This window comes from Oncorhynchus clarkii, chromosome 13 (genome assembly GCF_045791955.1).
Source record: "Oncorhynchus clarkii lewisi isolate Uvic-CL-2024 chromosome 13, UVic_Ocla_1.0, whole genome shotgun sequence".
Classification (NCBI taxonomy): domain Eukaryota; kingdom Metazoa; phylum Chordata; class Actinopteri; order Salmoniformes; family Salmonidae; genus Oncorhynchus; species Oncorhynchus clarkii.
This window is the reverse complement of record NC_092159.1, coordinates 54,377,540-54,405,495: the sequence shown is the minus strand read 5'-3', so window position 1 is coordinate 54,405,495 and position 27,956 is coordinate 54,377,540. Positions and strand designations below refer to the sequence as shown.

Here is a 27,956-nt window from a genome sequence, read left to right as displayed (position 1 = left end):
TAATCAAAAGCTCCATATATATATATACACACATATCAGGCTTTGAGTGCCAATGTGAAGTTAGTGATACATAGGTCTTACTAAAAGCTCCATATATATATATACATACACACATATCAGGCTTTGAGTGCCAATGTGAAGTTAGTGATACATAGGTCTTACTAAAAGCTCCATATATATATATACATACACACATATCAGGCTTTGAGTGCCAATGTGAAGTTCGTGATGCATAGGTCTTACTAAAAGCTCCATATATATATATACATACACACATATCAGGCTTTGAGTGCCAATGTGAAGTTAGTGATACATAGGTCTTACTAAAAGCTCCATTGTCTCCTTCACAGAAAAAGCAATAAAGCAGATTCTTTCTATTGTTGGCCTAACAATTAATTTCATATTTGTGAGAGATTCATTTCCCTAATGACTATTACCCGCTTGCAGAATTCTTAGGGTAAAACGGTGATGTTTGCTTGACATTCTGTATTAACATTCACATCTATAACAAAAGAGCTGCTAAACATTTAGTTTAATATATAAGCAATATATTTTGACATTGCTAATATTACTTAGTCCATATTAAATGGTTGAACCTAGCTGCTTAACTGACAGCATACCGTATGAAGGTATGTGCCTCGTTCTCACCATGCCATACAAAGGAAGAAAACACTGAAAACATGAATGTAAATATTGAAAGTGTATGCTTATTTCTACAGCTAAAACTGTTCCTTAGTATCGTGTCAGTATGTATATCAATGACTGCTGGTACATGGTGAATAACGTACTTGAAAGTTACACTAACATTTTAATATGCAAAATATGTATCATAGATGTATTATAAATAAGGCAGAAATGATATACATTTAAACTAAAATATTTCTTTAGAATTCCATCAGAAAACATTTCAAGGGTCCAAATCCTTTTCAGTGCATACAAGAGAAATAACAGAATTTGCTGCTGTATTCATAATTAGTGCACACTTAAATGTAGTAATAATTATCCCAACCATACCAGTGGTCTGGTATGAATTAGCTTGTGCGTATACAATCTATAGCCTGAATGTATACAGGCTTTATGTTGGTATAAATAAATGACAGATCTAGAAGAAAAATAAACACACACCTATTTAGGCAAGGTGCTGGCTAGGTGCTGGCTAGCGGAGTAGAAAACCTGAAAATGAAAGAGCCGCACACTCTAGGAGCTCAGATGCAAAAAATTGAATTACCAACCAAGCTGTCTTCACCAAATTTTTGCATCTGAGCTCCTAGAGTGTGCGGCTCTCTTTTATTTTCAAATAAATAAATGACAGGCCCCCACAGTAATTAAGCACTTGGCGATAATGCTCTATTTGATCTGACAGACAGTCCTTTAAGCACAGACAGAAGGATAGAGGGATGGATAGACAGAGAAAAGAAATGAGGGGTTCTTAAAAGCAGAGAGAGAGGAGAGAGACAAAGAGACGGTAGAGGAGAGAGACAAAGAGATGGTAGAGGAGAGAGACAAAGAGATGGTAGAGGAGAGAGACAAAGAGACGGTAGAGGAGAGAGACAAAGAGACTGTAGAGGAGAGAGACAAAGAGACGGTAGAGGAGAGAGACACAGAGACGGTGAAGGAAAGTGCTACATTCAGGCATCCAGTACATATGGAGCATAAACATTAACCCAAGGTCAAGTTGTGTGATTTCACTCAAATGGTTCAAATAATCCTAGAATAGGGATGCATCTCAATAGACAAAATGTATGTGCATCATGCCTTTTTCTTTATTTCTACTGATATTAAAGAACTAAGACAGGTGACAGAAAATACCCAACAAGAACCGGCCATGTTGCTTCCACCTAACCTGTGTTAAACTCAATGGAGATGAAACAGAGAGGGCTACTTTAGACTATTGAGATGCACCCTGACACTTGAGGACAGACCATTCACTTACAGAAACCCTTCAACATCCTTTCACCCTCTTCTTCACCATTTGACAAGGAGTCCGTTGGTGGCCTTGTCCACTGCATGGTACTGTGTGTGCAGCAGCTCCCTGGCTCTCTCCTCTCCTACACTCTGTAGCCAGGACTGGTAAAGCTCTGCCACGTGCTGGTCCTCCTCTGGCACTAGAGGGCGCTCCTCCTTGTACAGATCCTCCACCTGCTGCAGCAACTCCTTGTTGTTCTGCTCTGGTAAGGGCTTCACCTGGCCTCCCCCATTCAGACAACCTGTATACACACACAGTGAGGAAACACAACACACAACTGGTTTTACAAGTTCAATTTGACTTGAACCAAAAAAATGAATTACAAACAGGAGACATTCCCCAGGGGAATTCACGCAGTGTGCTTTCTAACACTAGCTGCTGCCTGTGGTAGCTTCTGTGCAGATGTAGAATAAAGACTTCAACCATAGCAGTAAAAAAATCAATGGACGAGACATAATTCAATTCCACCCACTTGAATGTGGGATGAAAAAAAACATGCATTTGTATATAGTATCTTGTGTTTATATTAAACGCAAATGTAAACCAACAAACAAAGCCTCCTCTTTCCTCACCTGACGGACAGGCCATGACCTCTACGAAGTGGTAGGGTGACTTTCCCCTCTTGAGTTTCTGCACCAGGTTCTGGATGTTGCGGAAACCGTAGGTTGTGGCGAAACGCAGCACGACCACACCGTCCCTTTCCAGGGTCACCTCCTGGAAGTCCTTGTTCCTAAAGGGGACAGGTTAATCAGGGTTGTGTTCATTAGGCACCAAATACAAGAAATCAGACTGAAACAGGGAAGGTCAACTTGGATTTGTCCAATCAGAAACGCTGTTTCTTAAACATGCTCTAATCTCAGGGTTATTCTTCTCAACAAATCTATACATCCATGGCTGATAGGAAGCAGAGACAGACTTCCCTACACATCTCATGGAAATGAAGAGAGACTGAGTATTTTGCCTGCACTATTTCACAGTTGACACAATTAAGTGAAAGCTAACCAATTAGCAGAGGTGAGCTCCTAACAGGGCTTTAATACTGCAGGGCCAGACTGACTTACTTGAGTGTCTTGTAGGTGAGCTCCTTCACCTCCTCTCCAAACAGCTGTCTGGCAGCGTGTGTGAACACGTGATGGAGGTATCCTCCTGAACCGCTCCCTGCATGGCCCAGCAACTCATCACCACACACACTGCTGAACCTGCAGGGACACAAGTGCATGCACACATCAGCAAGTGTAGAGTTCTTCTGACGCACGCTGCATGCACACACACGTGCACGCACACACACACACACACACACACACACACACACACACACACACACACACACACACACACCTTCTGGAGTTCTCCTGACACACACGTATGTATTAATTTATAGGTAAAAGATGAGGTTCAAACCCTTACATTGTATCTAATGGGGCTGGCTCCACATCGCTGAGCAACACTTTCTCTTCCTCTAGCATCTTCAGAACTTCTCCTGTCATGAAATAAACAGAAACAGACATCAGCAAATGTACATTTAAAAATGTGATTCAAAACAGAAAACACACACAGACACTTTGAATACTATCTGCCATAGTGGTTTCATGTCCTCCCTACCTGAAGTGATGACACAGTCCACCTCTCTGGTGTCAGCCTCCTCCAGGTAGAAGTCAGGCCTGGAGGCCTCCAGTTTCTTATCATAGCAGGGCATCACAGTCACATGGTAGATCTGCTGTGGGTTCAAGCCCTGCAACAACAACAACACACACCTGTTAGTCATATCTCTTAGAAGATCTCATCCTACTATACAGACATGATGGAATCATCATCCAAAATGAACACAAATTCTTATCATCTATTAAACGTTACTCTCCATCTCTGATCTAGATCCCCTGACTCCATTTAGTCTATTCCAAAACTAACATCTAGATATTTAACCCTGCAGTCTTCATCGCTGAATGTCAGACTCCTGCATCATCAGCTGGCGGAATTATTGGGGGGCTTCCGGTTCAGAACAATTATATTGCAGGTCAGAAGCTTTTTAAATCAAGAAAACACTTTTTTTTTTTACAAACCCAGGAGCTGGTCGTTTTGCATTATGTGAATTCCATTCTGTGAGCGGTGAGGCAGACATAGAAGGCTACCAGCAGGGAACTGTCCATTATTTGTGTTGTGCTGAAACATTTTTATTTGTCCATATGTAGAGCTTATGTTCCCTTCCCCCACGTAAGAATACATTGCCAAGTTGACTCTCCCTGGCTAGCCTCTCTCCATGTGAAAATGGCTAAAGTAACAGGACAAAGAAAGAAAAGTGATGATGGAGGAATACACAATCGTGGAAACAGCTGCTGCGCAAGTCATTATGGACACGGTCAACAACTCGCTAGATGGATGCACAGCCTGCAAAAAGAGCAAGCAGGTATGTGTTTATGTTTATGATAATTCAGGTCATTATTAGTGGATGATTGTGTTAATTCAGGCTTTCGTACATGTAGACCGTACGCAGGACATATAACATTTAAACCAGTGCTGCTGGTAAAAGTGCAGCCTAGTAAATAAGTTATTCTGGGAATAAGTACTTTAGTGACTTGTCACTATTTTTTAAACCTCCCGCTTTGGGCTGGATGTGTCAATGTGTAGTTTATATACGGCTAATCTATGAGCAGAATTACTGTCTTACCTCAATTAACCACAAAATCCCTAGTTTAAAAGCGACTGTTTTCTGTAAGATGTGGTGTGCCATTTTCCCTAACTTCCCCCACATGGGCCAGCCCCCTAGCAATTCAAGTTCCAGCCCATCGCTATTTGAGAGACAACTAGCAAGAATCACACACAGCAGAGCAAGAGAGAGAGCAATGACATGGAGCACATATCTGCAAATATGTGATGTAGTACACCATTATCGGGGACCACTTTTAGCTCGTGGATGCTACTTTCAGAACTACTGGCTACAAAGTATACAAGTACCAGGGAATCCCTTTAAGTTTCAATTCAATTATTTGATTATCTAAACAATATTGAATGTAAAGGTCTTGTTTCGTTATGTCGGCTACAGGCTCTACAGGCTTTCATGAGGTAAGAAGGTTAATTGGAAGGCTCCTTTTTACAAAGCAATTTGAGTTGTCAATGTGACGCATTGCATAGGCATAGTGAAGAAAAAATATATATGGTTCTTAATTCATGTTGAATAGACATGCAGACAAATTCATTCATGCAGGGAAGAAGAATATTAGCCTACTACACAGGAGTCACAAACACTAAATAAATAGATGTTATTTGGCAGGGTTGACGGATCAACTCGCAGAACAATTTTATGCGGCTCGGTCGGATTGCACAGAAAGATCTCTCTTGATGTCGGGTAGGCTCAGAATTTATGTGGCTGGAGCGGGGTGGGTGCAGCTCCAAAAAACAGACCTATGCAGGACTCTAGTGTCAATGAGCCCCGACCAACCTGCTGGCCAGCGAAGAAGCCCTTCACCAGAGAGCCCATCATCTGCTGTGGGGAGCGGGTGGAGCTGACGTAGGGCAGGATGAACTCTCCATGGGTTTTCTCTGCATAGCAGATCCAACCTGAAGACAACACAAGCCTGTATTATTACAGGGCCTGAAGACAACACAAGCCTGTATTATTACAGGGCCTGAAGACAACACAAGCCTGTATTATTACAGGGCCTGAAGACAACACAAGCCTGTATTATTACAGGGCCTGAAGACAACACAAGCCTGTATTATTACAGGGCCTGAAGACAACACAAGCCTGTATTATTACAGGGCCTGAAGACAACACAAGCCTGTATTATTACAGGGCCCGAAGACAACGCAAGCCTGTATTATTACAGGGCCCGAAGACAACACAAGCCTGTATTATTACAGGGCCCGAAGACAACACAAGCCTGTATTATTACAGGGCCTGAAGACAACACAAGCCTGTATTATTACAGGGCCTGAAGACAACACAAGCCTGTATTATTACAGGGCCTGAAGACAACACAAGCCTGTTTTATTACAGGACCTGAAGACAAGCCTGTATTATTACAGGGCCTGAAGACAGCACAAGCCTGTATTATTACAGGGCCTGAAGACAACACAAGCCTGTATTATTACAGGGCCTGAAGACAGCACACGCCTGTATTATTACAGGGCCTGAAGACAACACAAGCCTGTATTATTAATGAACCTGAAGACAGCACAAGCCTGTATTATTAATGGACCTGAAGACAGCACAAGCCTGTATTATTACAGGGCCTGAAGACAACACAAGCCTGTATTATTACAGGGCCTGAAGACAACACAAGCCTGTATTGTTACAGGGCCTGAAGACAACACAAGCCTGTATTATTACAGGGCCTGAAGACAACACAAGCCTGTATTATTACAGGGCCTGAAGACAACACAAGCCTGTATTATTACAGGGCCTGAAGACAACACAAGCCTGTATTATTACAGGGCCTGAAGACAACACAAGCCTGTATTATTACAGGGCCTGAAGACAACACAAGCCTGTATTATTACAGGGCCTGAAGACAGCACAAGCCTGTATTATTACAGGGCCTGAAGACAACACAAGCCTGTATTATTACAGGGCCTGAAGACAACACAAGCCTGTATTATTAATGAACCTGAAGACAACACAAGCCTGTATTATTACAGGGCCTGAAGACAACACAAGCCTGTATTATTAATTGACCTGAAGACAAGCCTGTATTATTACAGGACCTGAAGACAAGCCTGTATTATTACTGGACCTGGAAGAGACCAGGGCCTATATTTATAAAGTGTGTCAGAGTAGGAGATGATCTGTCCCCCCTCTTATTCCCTCTTCTGGCCGTGACCCCACTCTCCTAGGGTGTCTCGGAGGGAGTTGGGATATGCAAAAAACAAATTTCAAATTAAAACACACTTGTACATGTGTGAAACAGGACAAATAGAAGTACCCACCACTTCTAATCTGATGAACTTTGTGAAATTGGGCCCTGGTTTCTGAAGTTCTATTGGAAGGATTCTGACCTGGAGATAATCAGGGGCTAGTTAAGGTGTTGAGGTACAGCTGGTTACCTGGGCAGGCAGAGGCCAGCATGGGCAGGGCCTGCTTGTCTTGCTCCTTCCGATGGAACCGCTCCACAAACTCTCTCTGACTCTCCAACAGGCTGAAGGTCCTGCTGAAGCTGGTGTCAAACACGTGGTGAACCCCTGAAACACAACAGTCAGTATATTTTATCTAAATATAATGTATCTCACTAATGTGTCAGATAAACCGATGTCCTATATTACACAGATACACAAAGGTTTATCTTTTAACCTTCGCACTCACCCAGACCCTTGAAGAAGGCGGTGAGCCTCCTGCCTGCCTCACTGCTGCTCAGGCCGTAGCGTGCTGCCAGGGAGGCTCTGGACTGTGGGGACACAGACACCACCACCACCTTCTGCTCTGCTACACCTGCCTGCTGGGGAGATGAAGGGAGACTAGTTACACACAGAGGAGACAGATACAGACACCATCATCATCACTAAACACGCTGGGTTGAGTATGACTGGTGGGTCCTGTTTGTGGGTCTTCAGATGGATGCCAACACACACACACACACACACACACACACACACTACCTTGTTGCTGCGTAGCACCCTGTAAATCTCTTCATGACTCTGCTGTGTGATAAGGACACTCTCAGCTGAGGTGATGCAGCCACTGCAGGCCAGGCAGTCATTCAGAGTGATCTTAGCTTTCTCCAGCTTCTGCTTTCCACCATCCTGGAGACACAAAGAACAAGTTGGAGTAATATTGTACTGTAGGTTAACAGTGAGAAAGAAAAAGTTTGTCTCAAAAAGTAGCATCTGCTGCTTAAATTAATTTGAGAAAGTACTTGACAAAACAAATCCCATAAGGCAGCCATATTGCTTTTACCGATCCTGTGTCTTCAGAACAAGTTCAGGTGAAGGAGAGATGAGAAGAGCAACAAGAACGTTTTGAGATTCACCCTCAGTGAAGTAGGCTCATGCCAGTTGACATGTTAGTCAATGTAACATCATCACAGCTCCAGCTGTGGTCACTATGTGGGAAACATTGAAGCATACGCACCTGTTTAACCTGGAAATAGCTCCCATCATCTTCTATTTGAATTTTAGCCACAGATCGGCCTTGCTTCTTCTCCACCTTGACTGGTTTCACACATTCCTAAGAAAGGACAAGGGGAGCAAGTAGCAATCAGTTTAGGGGGGAAAGTACAATCACAAACAATACTAGCTAGCTTAGTCACATCGTGCTTACAGTACAAGAACCAATTAAATTAAAGTAAAAGGAACTAATGGTGTGTCTGATGACAGATACAAGTGGACATCTTTGGCTAAGTTATTCAACCTAGGAAGTGAACTAGTTAACGTTAGCTAGTCAAATGAGTCACATGTCATTTCGATGACCTAGCGAGAGCGCAAAGCAACTAGGTAGTAGAGGAGGCTGGAAGGAAACAACATCTCTGAATCCATTCTAATGATCTCATTCCAGTCATTACAATGAGCCCGTTCTCCTAAAGCTCCCCCACCAGCATCCGCTACGAGTTAACTAGGTTAAAAAAAGAACAAAAGCGGGTTCAATTGAAAACCACCATTGCTTCAATCAATTTACACAGCAATGCCAATAACACAATATACGCATTTGGAGTTGGACAGATCATACTCTATTTGACAGCTAGCCAGTACTTTAGAGGTTAGCTAACTACAGTAGCTAGCTAGCTAACTAGCTACTGAGAGTGGCGACCAGTGAGTCATTAACATTAAAATAACCACATTGTACCTATGCTAAAATTATGTAAAACGTGTTTAATAACATGATTGTTGTATGGTTAAGTGTTATTTACCTGGGAAGGAGTGATAAAATCATCTAGATCTGTCAACTGCAAAACACCGCTAAATTGGGACACCATGTTTAGTGCTGCTGTAAAGCAGTTTGTGTTTACTTTGAGTGTCGTAAAGATGTTTCGTCAGAGAATGTGCTTCTCTCATACCAACCAGATTTGATACTTGGTATTTTTAAACAGTACCCAAGTTTACCGAAGCGATGAAATGAAAATAAATAATGTGCGTATGAACCCCATTTATTTAAGCTCTCAGAATTCACATACCAGAATCAAATCATTTAAATCTATGAATCAATGTACTTTTTAGGCTATGATAAAGGAAACCAAAGGTGACCAAAACTTGAAATATGATACCATAACCTACACATCCAGGGAACTGTCAGAGCTCCTATTTAAAGAAAATATCAAGTATTAACAATAAATAACAATAATCAAGTTAAAAACTTGATAATCAAGCATAATCAACTAATATGTGCAAAATACACAATCTTCAATTTGTAATGACTGCACAATTAATTTGTAATGACTAATGTTCAACAATGTTGTACAATCAGACAGTGTTTTAACCTGAGACTGTGCAGCAGCATATCAATAGAACATAAAGAGCTACGCTCTAAAGGCATGTTAACATTGCAGTATAATATAGACTGCATGAATCTTACAGTGCAATTTGATCATAACAGGATCAGTTCCTTTCTGTATTCTTCATATTCAAGCATACACTTAATAATTAATTTATATCTGCTCATAACTCATAGACCATCCAAGGCCCTCATGCTAAAATTCCAAGCAGTAAAAACATATTATGCCATGGTTACTGGCAAAACCCTTAGCTGCATCATTATGTGGCAACAGGGAGGATCTAGAAAAAACATATACAGGAAACCTATAATGATAATGCAATACAGACAGTGTTATAACAGAATGTCATTCTCATCAGAACTCCCATCTACAAATAAACAAACAGGAAAACAAACATACAAAGAAACAGATTCAGTGCAGATTCTGCTACCATACTGTGTACAAAGAGCTGATGATTTGCAATGTAAATATGAGCCATGTGACACGTTACTATTCAGCACAATCAAACAGTAAATGGCTTGTAAAGCCAGAGAGCCAAATTGTGGACCCTAGTTACAGGCTACAACTAGCACCAGCATAACTATGGTCCAGAGTATTTCCTGGTCAAGTCACACGGTCTTGAAAAACTCCTTTAGACATACCATCAACAGGTACTATGTGCAAAGTTACAACCCAACGGCATCAGGTCTGGAGACTGTACAAGACCAGTCACTATAAGGTCTTCAGTGACTTGGGCTGTCCGTTCAGTTTTAGGATTCGCTCGGCATCCCGGGCGTTCTCTCTCAGTAGATCCATGTTGGCGTTGACATTCTCCTCCATCCACTCCTCCACTGTGTCTGGGAAGTAGATAGCCTCCATCTCCATACGGAAGTTCTCTATGTACGTCTCCCACTTATCCAACAGTCTGGAAGAGGAGACAAGGGTTTAACTAACAAAGAAGAGGCACTTTTTATTCCATTGTCCTCCAAGTGGCTGAATATCTCTCATACATCCAGATAATGTCTCTGTGGCGTTAATGATGAAGAGAAAGGTGATGGCTAACCATCAAGAATTTAAAAAAGCAATACTTACTTCTTCAGCCGACCTTGGAAGAATCCTATAATTCTTGGATTTGCAAAATTATATTTTCTGTGGTAGCGACTGAAACCCCCTTTGATGTGGCTGTATGAGATAATCATCAGACGAATAGACAATAAATTGTCATCAGAAAAATATATTGTATTTTCTTTGCATCTGAATTAATTATTTGCTTCTAATTACTTAAACTGTATTCTTCATACTCTGGAATCACAAATAAAAATTGAAGCGATGGATGCTTACTAGTGTTTCATGAGGGCCTCCACCTCCTTCTGCAGGTTTGTGTGAATGTAAAACACCATGTGGTAGATCTGAGAGCCTGAGAAGGCTCCACTCCCCTCACTACAGAGGCAGACAAACAGGAGAGAAAGGTCAAGCACTTTACCAAACAACATATGTTTTGTTAAGTTCACAAAGCAAGGCATTTCAAGTAAACCATATGTGACATGGTACAGTACAGGTTGACTTAAGAAAGGAATGTAGCCACACACTCTTGCTCTGACACAAAAGAGAAATCACCAAGTTCCACCTCCTCACCAATTTTCAGGTGTACGTTTTCCTTTCTCTAGAAAATTGCAATTGGTCTTTCTCATAATACAAAACAGTATTTCAGTTGAAGTTGACTCACATTTGATTAAATAGTACTGTTCTACTAATAACTGAGACTACTACTAACCAGATATCTTTCTCCACCTTGATGTTGCAGCCCAGTATGTGGTGAGCCTCCATCTTTGCATTTTCATCAAATGCACCTGTCCAACAGACACATGCATAATGTTAGTTACAAGACCGGTGTACTGTAATACTTTACCGATCTCATGTCCGTAGTGGACACGTTCTCTGGAGAGCTCACAAACTGCGCAACACTTCTGAGTAAGAAGCTTTTTGGTTAATTTCATTATATTCACTAGGTTTCTGTCAATTGCTTTATTGTCTTTTGTTTGGAGCACATGTCTGGTTTCTCAGTCTTGTAAATGTTGAGTGCACCCACGCTCACATAGTGCCAGGATAGGTCTGGTTTATTGTATTTAAAGAAAGAAATCGACTCAACAACTATCTTTTGGCATTTTTTTCATTACTCTACTGTTGATACAGTTCCTACGTTTTTTTGTCAGCAGTCAAGTTTTCAAGATATAGGATTTTCAAGAAGCAGTGTCACTTGCCACATCATCATGATGATGATACGTTTTGAATCATATGATAATTTTCCAAAATATAGTTGTTGAGTGGATTCTTCCTTTAAGTGTTCATTTGGATATGTTCTCATGAGTTCTGGTTGAGGATTTGTTTGGGGAGGCTGCAACTGAGCCTAGCAGACCCCACCTGATAGAGCTCTGCTACCCAACCCAAGCCCGGCTGGACCAGACATTATACATCGGGTTAGGGCCGGATAGGGCCTGTTTTTTCATCAATAGCTAGGGTATAGGCAGGACTTGGGTATAACTAAACTGATCACTATCATTTTCAAGCTGAGCCATTTGCGTGTGCTTTGCTGCGCAGCACAGTCATATCTGACTAAGATCATAACAAGGTGTAAGAAGTGCTTCAACCTCATCAAATATAAGACAGGAGATTATTTCACAGGAAATAATAATGTTCCTAGAGTTTTGTAGCTTACAGCTAACTGCTGTCTCATGTCTCTTCATTGAGCAGAGAAGCCCAAGCGGAGCTGTTGCGATGGATATTCACATTTATTTCTGATTTCTGGTTTTGGGCAGGGCCGGGCCTTAAATTTGGCAGACGCAATCAGGCCTGGGTAGGGTAGGGCCTGAATGTCACGGGCATGGGTAGGGCTCGGGCTTAAAATTCATGCCCGTGCAGGGTTCTACCACCTGTGCCTTTATGCTTAGGCTAGTTTTTGCCTGTTAGGAAGCTTTTTCTTTTTGAATACTGACATTTTGAAGTCAGACATTTGCAAATATATCAACATGTACATGTATCACCATCATCAACAGCACTGTGCAAATAGAATAAATAACACAAATTTGCACCTCTACTTGCCTGCCTCCTGATGAATCTTTGTCCTTATGACTGCGAGAAGGTTACTATTTTACAGTTCCCCTGGCACTTACCATGCTTTAAGCTCTGTAGACACATAGCCAGGGAGGGAATGCCAACTGGGAGGAGTTCACACAACACGGTATGATGCTCAAACCTGGAGGGTAAAATATTTCAAACACTTAGGTGCAGCACATCATAACACAGACACACAGTAAAAGACAGATTCATCCTGTTGATTTAGTTTAATGGGCCAACGGAATGAGTTATGAGTCAATTAATCTAGTTCAACTATATAACATCATGCCTTATACAGTATATCTTCCGCATGCTCTGGTTTAGTACACACACTTTGAACATTACCAAGACATCAGTATCAGAGTCAATTGTGGTTGATTAGTGTCAGGGTTGCAAAATTCTGGTAATTTCCCCCAAATTACCAGGTTTTCCAGAAATCCCTGTTGAAAGATTCCTGGAATCAGAAGGGAATAAGCATGAAATCCGGAACCCTCCAACCAGGATTTCTGGAAAACCTTGGAATTTTGGAAAAGTAACAGAAATGTTGCAACCCTAATCAATGTCTTACCTCTGCCATCCTGTTAGCAGGATGCCATGGAGGGTTATGGAGTGGTATTTGGTCATAGAGTTCATGACCTTTATCCAGGACAGATGGTTCTGTAGCTGATAGTCAAGAGGGGTCCATCGCTGGTCAATACCTGTGCCCCCTTTAAATGCACTGGCGAACCATATACCCTTGAAACCGGCCTCATGGTATCTAGATATCAATGTTCCTGTTCAAAATAAAAAAACAATAAAATGGGGTATTGGTAAACATCATATTTTCCCTCTCTTATTCTAAAGCTGTAAACAGTTTTACAATGGTCTAGATTCTCTGTCATCGGTAATAACAATTACCCCACCGAAGACATTCTTTAAAAAAGTATACTCGGTCATAACATACTTTATATGGACAAATAAAATTCATAAAATAAAAATGTGACATCTTTTTCAGTCGGAGGGTGGTTTAACCTTCCAGAATTGGAATTGTATCAACTTGCTACCCAAGGCTTTTACTCGTGACATATAGTTGAACTCACTAAAGAGGAACAATGGGTACATATTGAAGATGCACATGCTCATCCCCAGAATCTTTTCATGTGTCTATTTTCAAAGGATAAAGCTAAGAACATTAACAACTTCATAGTTAAGAACACTTTAACAATATGAAGAAAATGAAATGTATTCTATAAGAACCAGTATCACTGCCATAAAATTCAACCCTATGGAACAATCCTTGGATAGCTTTTCAGAATTCACCATTAAATTGGTCCACATAGAAAACTAAAGCCATAGAAACTATAAATGACTTGGTAACAAGAAATACATGTATTTCCATGACAGAATTAAAAAGCAATTTTGGACTGACCAATGTAGATATTTTCAAATATATGCAACTTAAAAGTTGCATATCATGAAATTTCAATTTGAAATATTTTGGACATCAGAGCAACCTTGAGGGAATCTTATCTGAGTCATAAATGGATGTTCATATGATAGGTAAGATATAGAAAACCTTGCAGAGAGCCTATCCAACTGACAATCTCTTAGAATTATTTTTAAACTGTTGGAACCAAGACTTAAATGGAACTGACATTCAAAACTGTAATATGTTATGCTTCACGGAGTCGCGGCTGAACAACGACACTATCAACTTACAGTTGGCTGGTTATATGCTGTACCGACAGGATAGAACAGCTGCATCTGGTAAGACAAGGGGTGGCAGACTATGTATTTTTGTAAATAACAGTTGGTGAACAATATTTAAGGAAGTCTCGAGCTATTGCTCGCCTGAGGTAGAGTATCTTGTGATACGCTGTAGACCACTCTATCTACCTAGAGAGGACTAAGATCGAATCGTACTACACCGGCTCTGAAGCTCGTCGGATGTGACAGGGCTTGCAAACCATTACAGACTACAAAGGGAAGCACAGCCGAGAGCTGCCCAGTGACACAAGCCTACCAGGCGAGCTAAATTATTTATATGCTGCTACATGGCAAATAACACTGAAACATGCATGAGAGCACCAGCTGTTCCGGAAGACTGTGTGATCACGCTCTCTGCAGCCGATGTGAGTAAGACCTTTAAACATGTCAACATTCACAAGGCCACAGGGCCAGACGGATTACCAGGATGTGTACTGCAAGCATGCGCTGACCAACTGGCAGGTGTCTTCACTGACATTTTCAACCTCTCCCTGGCCGAGTTTGTAATACCAACATGTTTTAAGCAGACCACCATAGTGCCTGTGCCCAAGAACACTAAGGTAACCTGCCTAAATGACTACCGACCCGTAGCACTCAGGTCTATAGTCATGAAGTGCTTTGAAAGGCTGGTCATGGCTCACATCAACACCATTATCCATGAAACCCTAGACCCACTCCAAATTGCATACCACCCCAACAAATCCACAGATGATGCAACCTCTATTACACTCCACACTGCCCTTTCCCTACTGAACAAAAGGAACACCTATGTGAGAATGCTATTCATTGACTATAGCTCAGTGTCCAACACCATAGTGTCCTCAAAGCTCATCAATAAGCTAAGGACCCTGGGACTAAACACCTCCCTCTGCAACTGGATCCTGGACTTCCTGAAGGGCCGCCCCAGGTGGTAAGGGTAGGTAACAACACATCCGTCCTCAACACATGGGCCCCTCAGGGCTGCGTGCTCTGTCCCCTCCTGTACTCCCTGTTCACTCATGACTGCACGGACAGGCACGACTCCAACACCATCATTAAGTTTGCAGATGACACAACAGTGATCACCGACAACGATGAGACAGCCTATAGGGAGGAGGTCAGAGAACTGGCCAGGACAACAACCTCTCCCTTAACGTGATCAAGACAAAGGAGATGACTGTGGACTACAGGAAAAAGAGGACCGAGCACGCCCCCATTCTCGTCGACGGGGCTGCAGTGGAGCAGGTTGGGAGCTTCAAGTTCCTTGGTGTCCACATCACCAACAAACTAACATGGTCCAAGCACACCAAGACAGTCATGAAGAGGGCACAACAAAACCTATTCACCCTCAGGAGACTGAAAAGATTTGGCATGGGTCCTCAGATCCTCAAAAGGTTCTACAGCTGGTTGCATCTCTGCCTGGTATGGCAACTGCTCGGCCTCCGACCGCAAGGTACTACTGAGGGTAGTGCGTACGGCCCAGTACATCACTGGGGCCAAGCTTCCTGCCACCCAGGACCTCTATACCAGGCAGTGTCAGAAGAAGGCCCTAAAAATTGTCAAAGACTACAGCCACCCTAGTCGTAGACTGTTCTCTCTGCTACCGCACGGCAAGCGGTACCGGAGTGCCAAGTCTAGGTCCAAGAGGATTCTAAACAGCTTCTACACCCCAAGCCATAAGACTCCTGAACATCTAATCAAATGGCTACCCAGACTATTTACATTGCACTATAAGCATTTCACTATAAGGTCTACCTACACCTGTTGTATTCGGCACATGTGACTAATAACATTTAATTTTTGGATTTGTTTGCACAAGATGGAGGGGATGTCGGAGCATACCTAACGAATTTAGTTAACGAAAATATACACTTAGTCCAGTATAAATGAATGTATACAATTTATTATACTGTACAAGAGACAACATTCACAAATTCTACAGCACAACGACAGTCATGTCTTAAGTGTAAAACTAAATATGACTCAATAATCAATGCTTTCTGGGAATGCTATACAGTCCAAAGGTTATTGGTGGAGCTAGAAAGTTGGCATGTTATAAGTATTACAATGTCAACTTACTTTTAACCCGTCTGCTTGCATATCTCAAGACATATGGCATATGGGGGTGTAGTGAGATACAATGGGCTGGACAATTCTCTCATCACTCATCTTGAAAAACATATACTAAAAACTTGGGAATCAATCAATCCGCCATCATTAACACAATGGAAAATCTCATGATTTATTATTTAAATAGCATGGGCGACCGAAAAAAACGAATTGGTACAATTTAAGGCCATGTGAGAAAAAAATGATGCAGGCACTAGGGATTGGGGTGTGAGCATGTGAATCTGGGCAGATTAACTCTAGTCAATGTTTGTGCGCGTCTGTAAATTGTTGTTCGTATGTGTATGTTTGTATCTGGGGAGGAATTTTTGAATAAAAAAAATATTATTACAAAAAAAGTATTAATGGCTGAAAACATAAACATACCAATACCATCTGTATCCATTTTCTTCAAATAGTTCCATATTGTTGGGGAAGCAAGATCCTGCAGGCCTGACTCTAGGGGTATGAACAGATGAACAATCAGCTATAGAGCAACTAGTCAGACACTTAGTGGGGTTTAACCATTTCCATTGTAATGCACATGGCATAATTCATTGTAATAAACATGGTATAAAGATTTAAAATAAAGATATAACATAGAAGCACTTGTGTGTCCTGAAGTCAGTCAGTTCTAATTAGAAAAACATACATTCATTTAATCAATCCACAGTACAATAGGACTGCTAGGAGATCTCATCATCACACCTTTAATAGTGGCAGGGCTGATCTTCCTCAACATGTCATCCCACAGAATCACTCTGACCCCTGACCTTCTCTCTGTGATGAAACGGGCCAATGACACTGCATGGTTCAGGAACATTTTCCCAACATCACCCTTATTGCTATGTAACCAGTTTTTAGAGTCCTGGCTCTCTCCCAGACCCCTTACCTGAGGAACATGGAGAGACACACACACACACACACACACACTGTATTATGAATGGAACTATACAAACCAGGGGGTATGAAAAATGTAGGCCTATCTCATTGGTATTATAACAATCTACTTGCACTTTATTTGCATATCTCAATATCCTGCTGAACTAAAAGTCCTACAGACAGATACAATTACATACATTAGTAGTGTTCTAGTTCATACACATACAAACACACGGCGTACACACACACACAAAATCATGCACGCACGCACACACCCACCCACAAACCTCATCAGCCCCCATGTGGAACCAGCGTGCATCAGGGTGACAGTCCATGACCTGGGAGACCATGTCCTTGACCAGAGCCACAGAGCCAGGGTGGTGGGGGTTCAGACTGTTAGGGAAAGCCCTCACCTCCCTCAGGTGGAAATACCTCTCATGCTTCAACACAAACTATCAAGAGGAAATAAGGGGAGGACATATTAAAGAGGAGATTTGTGGCATAGTTTTTACCCCACAGGCAACAGTGGTTAAATTTCATTACACAATACAATGGAATAGTATCACTCAGAGCCATATATTTAGATAGATATCTAGCATGGCTCTGGTCTCACTTAGTGCAATCATGACTGAAAATGAGCATTCCAAGGAATGTATAGTTACTCTTGCTTTTCTGGTATGGTTAGAATATGAAACAAGTGATCCGCTTATTTAAGGTCATGATAGCCTCAGGAGAGACTGAGGAACCAATATGAGTATAATACAAACAGACCAGCTGTGTAGTGTTTCAAGTTTAAGTTTTATTAGTCGTAAGGAACGGAATACACATACTATACATCATCCAATGAAATGCTTACTAGCAGGTTCCTTCTAGACAATGCAACAACAATAAGAAATAATAAAACAGTATGGAAGTGGCGTAGCGGTCTAAGGCACTGCATCTCAGTGCCCAATTCTTTCTCTTTGCTCTTGTTTTCCTTAATAGGGTGTCGGTGGGCCGAGCAGGGAGGGTCGTCGGTGAAATGGGACACACCTGGGCTCGGGTGTGTCCCAGGATAAATGCACCTCTTCCCCATTCATTGAGGAGACTCTCTATGCAGACACAGACAGATTTGCGTCACTACAGACCCTGGTTCGAATCCAGGCTGTATCACATAGGGCAGCGTGCAATTGGCCCAACGTCGTCCGGGGAAGGCCATCATTGTAAAAAATAATTTGTTCTTAATAAATCCTCTTGAAACTAGGGGGCACTATTTTTAAACGTTCCCAAAGTAAACCGCCTATTTCTCAGGACCAGATGCTAGAATATGCATATAATTGACAGCTTGATATAGAAAACTCTAAAGTTTCCAAAACTGTCAAAATATTGTCTGTGAGTATAACCCTGAGGAAAATCCAATCAGGAAGTGCCTCTTATTTTGAAACCGTTGTGTTCCTATGCACCAAGATTAGCCATTGAACGGGATATCAACCAGATTCATTTTTCTACGTATTCCCTAAGGTGTCTACAGCATTTTGATGTAGTTTCACGCCTTTATGTTGAAGAATGAGTGTAAACGACTACATTGCGTAAGTGGCCAGCTGAGGGCTCTCAGAGTGATTCTTGCGTAAAAGACAGAGGTAGTCATTTTTCCTCTCGCTCCTACTGAAAAGCCAATTGTCCCGGTTGATATATTATCGAATAGATATTTGAAAAACACCTTGAGGATAGATTATAAAATACGTTTGCCATGTTTCTGTCGATATTATGGATATAATTTGGATTTTTTTGGAGTTGTCGTGACCGCTATTTCCGGTGGATTTCTCAACATAATGTGACAAACAAACTGAGGTATTTTGGGTATAAAAATCATCTTTATGGAACAAAAGGAACATTTGCTGTCTAACTGGGAGTCTCGACAGTGAAAACATCCGATCATCAAAGGTAAACGGTTAATTTGATTGCTTTTCTGATTTTCGTGACCAAGCTTCCTGCTGCTAGCTGGACATAATGCTATGCTAGGCTATCGATCGCTTGTCTTGCTTTGGCTGTAAAACATAATTTCAAAATCTGAGACGACATGGTGATTAACAAAAGGCTAAGCTGTGTTTCAATATATTTCACTTGTGATTTCATGAATATGAATATTTTCTAGTAAGATTATTTGGCCGTTGCGCTATGCTAATTAGTGTAGTTGATGACAATTCTCCCGGATCCGGGATGGGTAGTTCCAAGAGTTAACTGACTTGCCAAGTTAAATAAAAATAAATAAAATAAGAATAAGGATGTAAAATAAATGGCTCAGTAGAATAAACATTTTACCATAGGTATAATAGACTGAGGAACCAATATGAGTATAATACATACAGACCAGCTGTGTAGTGTTTCAAGTTTAAGTTTTATTAGTCGTATGCACGGGATACACATAGTATACATCATCCAATGGAATGCTTACTAGCAGGTTCCTTCTAGACAATGCAACAACAATAAGAAATAATAAAATACAAGAATACGAACATAAAGTAAATGGCTCAGTAGAATAAACATTTTACCATAAGTATAATACAGGAAGGCACAACTTATAGTCCAATATTTACACGTGTTTTGGTGAAGGGGGGATGGGGGGCAAGTGTTTAAATAGTGCAGCATTTAGTGTCGGGTAAATGCTGTTTACGCAACTTTCTTATTTTGTGTGGGCGTTTACCCACCTTTTGCGGAAATATTTTATTTTTTATTTTTTATTTTTTATGTCACCTTTATTTAACCAGGTAGGCTAGTTGAGAACAAGTTCTCATTTACAATTGCGACCTGGCCAAGATAAAGCAAAGCAGTTCGACACACACAACAACACAGTTACACATGGAGTAAAACAAACATACAGTCAATAATACAGTAGAAAAATAAGTCTATATACAGTGCCTTGCGAAAGTATTCGGCCCCCTTGAACTTTGCGACCTTTTGCCACATTTCAGGCTTCAAACATAAAGATAGAAAACTGTATTTTTTTGTGAAGAATCAACAACAAGTGGGACACAATCATGAAGTGGAACGACATTTATTGGATATTTCAAACTTTTTTAACAAATCAAAAACTGAAAAATTGGGCGTGCAAAATTATTCAGCCCCTTTACTTTCAGTGCAGCAAACTCTCTCCAGAAGTTCAGTGAGGATCTCTGAATGATCCAATGTTTACCTAAATGACTAATGATGATAAATACAATCCACCTGTGTGTAATCAAGTCTCCGTATAAATGCACCTGCATTGTGATAGTCTCAGAGGTCTGTTAAAAGCGCAGAGAGCATCATGAAGAACAAGGAACACACCAGGCAGTTCCGAGATACTGTTGTGAAGAAGTTTAAAGCCGGATTTGGATACAAAAAGATTTCCCAAGCTTTAAACATCCCAAGGAGCACTGTGCAAGCGATAATATTGAAATGGAAGGAGTATCAGACCACTGCAAATCTACCAAGACCTGGCCGTCCCTCTAAACTTTCAGCTCATACAAGGAGAAGACTGATCAGAGATGCAGCCAAGAGGCCCATGATCACTCTGGATGAACTGCAGAGATCTACAGCTGAGGTGGGAGACTCTGTCCATAGGACAACAATCAGTCGTATATTGCACAAATCTGGCCTTTATGGAAGAGTGGCAAGAAGAAAGCCATTTCTTAAAGATATCCATAAAAGGTGTTGTTTAAAGTTTGCCACAAGCCACCTGGGAGACACACCAAACATGTGGAAGAAGGTGCTCTGGTCAGATGAAACCAAAATTGAACTTTTTGGCAACAATGCAAAACGTTATGTTTGGCGTAAAAGCAACACAGCTGAACACACCATCCCCACTGTCAAACATGGTGGTGGCAGCATCATGGTTTGGGCCTGCTTTTCTTCAGCAGGGACAGGGAAGATGGTTCAAATTGATGGGAAGATGGATGGAGCCAAATACAGGACCATTCTGGAAGAAAACCTGATGGAGTCTGCAAAAGACCTGAGACTGGGACGGAGATTTGTCTTCCAACAAGACAACGATCCAAAACATAAAGCAAAATCTACAATGGAATGGTTCAAAAATAAACATATCCAGGTGTTAGAATGGCCAAGTCAAAGTCCAGACCTGAATCCAATCGAGAATCTGTGGAAAGAACTGACAACTGCTGTTCACAAATGCTCTCCATCCAACCTCACTGAGCTCGAGCTGTTTTGCAAGGAGGAATGGGAAAAAAAATTCAGTCTCTCGATGTGCAAAACTGATAGAGACATACCCCAAGCGACTTACAGCTGTAATCGCAGCAAAGGGTGGCGCTACAAAGTATTAACTTAAGGGGCTGAATAATTTTGCACGCCCAATTTTTCAGTTTTTGATTTGTTAAAAAAGTTTGAAATATCCAATAAATGTCGTTCCACTTCATGATTGTGTCCCACTAGTTGTTGATTCTTCACAAAAAAATACAGTTTTATATCTTTATGTTTGAAGCCTGAAATGTGGCAAAAGGTCGCAAAGTTCAAGGGGGCCGAATACTTTCGCAAGGCACTGTACCTGCTGGAGCGCGTGCTACAGGTGGGTGCTGCTATGGTGACCAGCGAGCTGAGATAAGGGGGACTTTACCTAGCAGGGTCTTGTAGATGACCTGGAGCCAGTGGGTTTGGCGACGAGTATGAAGCGAGGGCCAGCCAACGAGATGCATTGAAAGTATAGGGAGCATTACTTTACTCACTGTGAACAGCGTAACCACCTATTTCTTCCCCCACTACATCACGGATACAGTATCCCTGACTTACCTCGAGGTGTCCAAACACTTGCACTAAAGGAATCAGTTCCAGCTTGTTGAGTTTGGCTAGGCTCTTTATCTCCTCTATATCTTCCATACTGTTTAACAGAGAACACAGAGATATACAGCAGACTGTTCATCATTGTGGCACATATTTAAATAGAACACCAATAATCCAATAGAACGGTAATACAGGTCTCTATGAATTGTCCATCCTAGTTCTGACTTAGTTTTATCATCAGGGTCAGGAGTTTCTCTTGTGACATGCGATCTGACAAGGAAAACTCCAGGCCCTAGTTTTTTCCTATCAATCATAAATTGACTGAGACATCACCATCTGGTGCTCACCTGTAGGCATACGGTGACCTGAGAATCGTCAGGTTTCCATGATAGGGAAACATGTCCTCGTACTCTAGCAGAACACCAGCAGCACCCAGAGAGGAGAAGAGCGGGAAGATCTGGAATGGAAACCGTCACAATGACTTTGGTTCTGGTAGATACAGCTGTTATACTGCATGCTTTTCAATTCAATTCTAATGCTATACTATATAATCAAGACTACCCATATGCCAGTATCTCCATTAAAATATACATCTTAAAACCTTTTACTGCAGTGGGCTAAATCAGGGTTACACAGAGTGTTTCTTTGTAGTCTTAAACAATTCAACGTTGAAACAAAAGTATACACCTCACACACATGGTTACGGACTTCAAAAAAGAAGACACCTGTACCATGCCAGATATAGAGTTGAAATGTATTACGTTGGGAGTTTGCATCCAAATTTGACACTTTATATACGTACATCACAGAACACTGAAATATAACAAAGCCATTTGACATAGAAACACTGGATTTTTTATGTTTATTAATTATTAAATGATATGAACAACATTCCACCCATCAGGTCACTCGGTCATTTGACTGCAGGAAAGGGATACACCTTATAAAGAATACATTTACATTTTAGTAATTTAGCAGACGCTCTTATCCAGAGTGAGGCCCTGCAAATAACATTTTAGTCATTTAGCAGACCAGTCATTTAGCAGACTTATCCAGAGTGAGGCCCTGCAAATAACATTTTTGGGGGATCCACCTCAAGGAGAGAACTTTTCTCACCTGCTTCATGTATTTGACTTTGGGTGCAGCACCTTTCAGATCCAGGTGCACTATTCTTGCAGGGCCTTTGCTGGTTTCCAGAGGTGCTGTGCCTGCTTCTTTTTTTACTGGAGGCTCTGGAACCTCTGGTTTCTGGGCCCAGTTAAACAAAGAGTTTATATCCTCTGACTTGTGTACAGTAACAGCCTCCTTCACCTTTGGCCCCTGATGCCAAAATGAGCCAGGATCCATGGTGGCCAACTTCTGTTTCCTTTCAGTTCTGGAACAAGACAGATTTAAACAGTAACTTTTTTAATGTTCTTCTGAAGACTAATAAAGGCTTGAGAAAGTTTTAATAAAATAATCTCAGCACACAGACCGAACGGCTGACCCAAGAGGCCAAGAAAAACACAATATTATATCATTTAAGTCTACAAACACCTCAGTGAATGAGGATTATGCCCATGGTAGGATGTCTCACCTGTATTCCGAAAGCAGAAGTTTGACAGCAGCAACAAGCACCAGACAAAGTACAACAGCTCTGAGGGCCTGCCTTGTTGTTACCATGGTGCTTCAGCTGACAGAAAGAAATAGAAAATAGTATTTCAAGTTCAAGTTTTTAATAATACCCACATGGCAGTCAAATACGCAAAAGCCATGACAGGGAGACATAGTGGAGTGGTAACGCGCGTGCAAGCAGTTGCTCCCGACGCCACTTGGGTACACTGCAGCATCCACTGAGAGGCTCTTGCTGCCAAGGGAATGCATGACAGCTTGAAAGATGTTTTAGACACTACAGTGAAAATGGTTAACGTTGTTAAAGCAAGGCCCCTGAACTATCATGTATTTTCTGCATTATGCATTACTTTGGGGCGGCAGGTAGCTTAGTGATTAGAGCGTTGGGCCAGTAACCGAAAGGTTGCTGAATTCAATCCCCGAGCTGACAAAATAGAAATCTGTTGTTCTGCTTCTGAACAAGGCAGTTAACCCACTGTTAACCCACTGTTAACCCACTGTTCCCCGGTATGCCATCATTGTAAATAAGAATTTGTCCTGAACTGACTTGATTAGTTAAGTAAAGTTTAAATTTAAAAAAATATGGGCTGTGACCATGTAACGCTTTTACAACATACACTGGTGATCAAGGGGCAATGTATTGACACGTTTTTTAAAATTGCGAGACGAGCTTAAAGTTTTCTTTTTCTGACCATAATTTTCACTTGTCTGACCGCTTGCATGATGATGAGTTTCTCACACGACTGGCCTATCTGGGTGATGTTTTTTCTTGTCTGAATGATCTGAATCTAGGATTACAGGGACTCTCCACAACTATATTCAATGTGCGGGACAAAATTCAGGCTATGATTAAGAAGTTGGAGCTCTTCTCTGTCTGCATTAACAAGGACAACACACAGGTCTTTCCATCATTATATGATTTCTTTGTGTGAAAATGAACTCAAGCTTACGGACAATGTCAAATGTGATATAGTGAAGCATCTGAGTGAGAGCATTTCCGCAGGTACTTTCCCGAAACGGACGACACAAACAACTGGATTAGTTATCCCTTTAATGCCCTGTCTCCAGTCCACTTACCGATATCTGAACAAGAGATCCTCATCGAAATTGCAACAAGCGGTTCTGTGAAAAATGTATTTAATCAGAAGACACTGCCAGATTTCTGGATGGGCTGCGCTTAGAGTTTCTGGCCTTGGCAAATTGCGCTGTTAAGACACTGATGCCCTTTGCAACCACGTACCTATGTGAGAGTGGATTCTCAGCCCTCACTAGCATGAAAACTAAATACAGGCACAGACTGTGTGTGGAAAATGATTTAAGACTGAGACTCTCCAATACAACCCAACATTGCAGAGTTATGTGCATATTTTCAAGCACACCCTTCTCATTAACCTGTGGTGAGTTATTCACAATTGTTGATGAACAAATAGGGTTTTATATGTAAGATGGCTAAATAAAGAGCAAAATGATTCATTATTATAATATTATTATTTGTGCCCTGGTCCTATAAGAGCTCTTTGTCACTTCACATGAGCTGGGTTGTGACAAAAACTCACACTCATTCTTATGTTTAATAAATGTATTGTATAGTGTGTGTGGGTGGAAGGCTTACAATGATGGCAAAAAACAACATTTGAGAGTGAGCTGACCCTGGTGCTACAGCTGACCCTAGTGCTAGAGGGGGTACAGCTGACCCTGGTGCTAGAGGGGGTACAGCTGACCCTGGTGCTGGAGGGGGTACAGATGACCCTGGTGCTAGAGGGGGTACAGGTGACCCTGGTGCTAGAGGGGGTACAGCTGACCCTGGTGCTAGAGGGGGTACAGCTGACCCTGGTGCTGGAGGGGGTACAGCTGACCCTGGTGCTAGAGGGGGTACAGGTGACCCTGGTGCTAGAGGGGGTACAGATGACCCTGGTGCTAGAGGGGGTACTGCTGACCCTGGTGCTAGAGGGGTTACAGCTGACCCTGGTGCTGGAGGGGGTACAGCTGACCCTGGTGCTAGAGGGGGTACTGCTGACCCTGGTGCTAGAGGGGGTACTGCTGACCCTGGTGCTAGAGGGGGTACAGCTGACCCTGGTGCTAGAGGGGTTACAGCTGACCCTGGTGCTGGAGGGGGTACAGCTGACCCTGGTGCTAGAGGGGGTACTGCTGACCCTGGTGCTAGAGGGGGTACTGCTGACCCTGGTGCTAGAGGGGTTACAGCTGACCCTGGTGCTGGAGGGGGTACAGCTGACCCTGGTGCTGGAGGGGGTACAGCTGACCCTGGTGCTAGAGGGGGTACTGCTGACCCTGGTGCTAGAGTGGGTACAGCTGACCCCGGTGCTAGAGGGGGTACTGCTGACCCTGGTGCTAGAGGGGGTACAGCTGACCCTGGTGCTAGAGGGGGTACTGCTGACCCTGGTGCTAGAGGGGGTCCACAGCTGGAGGTTGAATGTTTGAAGGGGTACGTACGGGACTATAAAACGTTTGTGAACCACTGCTCTATAAGGAATTTGATGTAGGCCTATAGCATTGACTTTTACTTAAGTATGACAGTTTAGTACCTTTTCCATGACTGTACTTAAGTAAATTTGAACTTTTACTCAAGTAGAATTTTACTGGGTGATTTTCATTTTTCAGTCATTTTCTATTAAAGCTGCAATATGTAAGTAGAAATATGTGTGAGCTGTGAGCTGTGCAGCTGCGTTTTTGTGTGGCTTCCACCCCTATCAAAGTTGCTCATCCATGCTGTACACTATACTTGCTTGTTTTGTCACATTAACTGAACACATTAAAATAAATTACAACCAGGAAATGGCCCGCTACCGATGTCGTTCTTCTGTGAGCTGCTCCAAGCGGCTGCGCGCTCTTGCTGCCTGAAAGAGGGGTGAAAGTAATGCGGTCCAGTACCGTGTCCAGGCAAAATAAATTGATGGGTTACGCCGTACCAGTATCGGTCAAACATGAGCCTATCACAATAATTAAAACAACATGTCAAGGAAACTGTAGGCTATTACACCACTTTTTATCATAACCGCATGTCAGAGGCATGAATATGTGAGCAGTCTACTCTCCAAAATGCGTTGCTGTTCTACGAGCACACTGACATTTTGCCAACGCAGAGAAGAGTGGACGACACACGAGAGTCGCGCAGACAGCGGTGGGCGCATACATTCTAGCCTAAATACAATTGCCACATGTCATTAGAATTGTTGGTGTTTTGTGTAATAGATGTATGTTTCCATTCACCACTGTTTGTTTGGAGGCTGGCAATATGTTGCGAGTGGAAATAGGAGGTCCCGTACCGGGAATAAATTCATTGTACTTTCACCCCTGTCTGAAAGATTGTATTCGGTTATAACTAGGCTATGTGTGCTGCGCCCCTGCGAACATGCCTCACGTACTTTGCGATTGTGTAGTATACTTTGTGCATGATTTCACTATTATACTAGCCTACATAATTGCTAAGGTGTATACCGCCACTATACTAGGCTACTTTGATATGCATCAGTGTGGATAAAAAATTGGTAGCCTATTTGCAATTCCCACTTGTAAAAAGTGGATATACTTCATATACCTGCGTATTGCCTCCACTACAGTGCTGCCATTGTTATGTTCAATATGAATGAATTGCATGAACAGTAGACTATCCAACTTCACATGTGTCAACGCATCAACTCAATGACGATTTAGATTAACACGTAGATGGCGGTAGTCTACAATAAATCCTTACCCAGTGAAGAGCGTGCATGTAGTTTGTTGTCCTAATGTTTCCGCATTTACAATTCCCAGGAAAAAAAGGAACTTGAACACCGAATGTTGTGGAAGGTCTACTGTACACGAAATGCACGACAACTTTCAACGAACTTCCGCGTTACACTAGTGGTACCTCGTCACACACACTACCCACTGAGCTATAAATGAACGCACCCACCCAGCATTTAATAATAAAAAAAGTACTGCGAAAAGATAGCGCTCTGCTCTGTGCAGCAGAATATACTAGAGTAGAGAGAAGTTGCACCCATCCTCACATAATTAAATCATCCAGGCTAGTAAATGGTCATTTATCTGATCTGTCCACGTATTGTTTGACGTGTGGGAAATAAGGCACGCGCATTGTTATCATAATCTTTGGAATAGCTACTGTGCCTGTGTTTCATGCATGGAATTAGTCTCAAAAATTCGACCCCAGGCAACAATCGGGTTACGTTGCTTTCGTTTGACAGTTCGCGGCTCGGGTGTCACACCGCACGGTGGGTCTCCAAATGAAAAGAATACGGAAATCATAAGGCATCGCATCAATGCCATGCTGTGGACAAGTTTACCCCCTTGTAGAGAATGACAGGTGCATAGATTTTATGGAATACACTCACATTGTAGAGCAGACATGTCGTGATATATATCCAATTCTGGAATATTTGGCAAAT

At 42.0% G+C, this 27,956-nt stretch overlaps 2 protein-coding genes across 3 annotated transcripts; both read right to left on the bottom strand.

The window, feature by feature from the left end:
- Positions 1 to 1,321: 1,321 nt before the first annotated feature.
- LOC139365092 (cytosolic Fe-S cluster assembly factor narfl-like) lies at positions 1,322 to 8,901 on the bottom strand. The gene is made up of 11 exons (XM_071102468.1): positions 8,803 to 8,901; positions 8,028 to 8,123; positions 7,556 to 7,699; positions 7,263 to 7,395; positions 7,007 to 7,141; positions 5,403 to 5,521; positions 3,569 to 3,698; positions 3,374 to 3,446; positions 3,028 to 3,165; positions 2,539 to 2,696; positions 1,322 to 2,207 (listed from the first exon to the last, which is right to left on the bottom strand). The coding sequence occupies exons 1-11, from the start codon at positions 8,866 to 8,868 to the stop codon at positions 1,966 to 1,968; spliced, it is 1,434 nt and encodes a 477-aa protein (XP_070958569.1). The 5' UTR covers positions 8,869 to 8,901; the 3' UTR covers positions 1,322 to 1,965.
- A 122-nt stretch (positions 8,902 to 9,023) lies between these two features.
- Positions 9,024 to 27,445, bottom strand: LOC139424046 (hexosaminidase D). Of its 2 annotated transcripts, XM_071175733.1 has the most exons (14): positions 27,263 to 27,445; positions 23,516 to 23,611; positions 23,056 to 23,314; positions 22,287 to 22,396; positions 21,949 to 22,036; positions 17,478 to 17,642; positions 17,017 to 17,200; positions 16,696 to 16,767; positions 13,046 to 13,250; positions 12,534 to 12,616; positions 11,138 to 11,213; positions 10,705 to 10,803; positions 10,456 to 10,545; positions 9,024 to 10,288 (listed from the first exon to the last, which is right to left on the bottom strand). In XM_071175733.1, the coding sequence occupies exons 2-14, from the start codon at positions 23,599 to 23,601 to the stop codon at positions 10,096 to 10,098; spliced, it is 1,710 nt and encodes a 569-aa protein (XP_071031834.1). In that variant the 5' UTR covers positions 23,602 to 23,611; positions 27,263 to 27,445; the 3' UTR covers positions 9,024 to 10,095. The 2 variants fall into 2 exon arrangements, with proteins under 2 accessions (XP_071031834.1, XP_071031835.1); XM_071175734.1 differs by lacking the exon at positions 23,516 to 23,611 and having other exon boundaries at positions 27,263 to 27,313.
- Between the last annotated feature and the right edge of the window lie 511 nt (positions 27,446 to 27,956).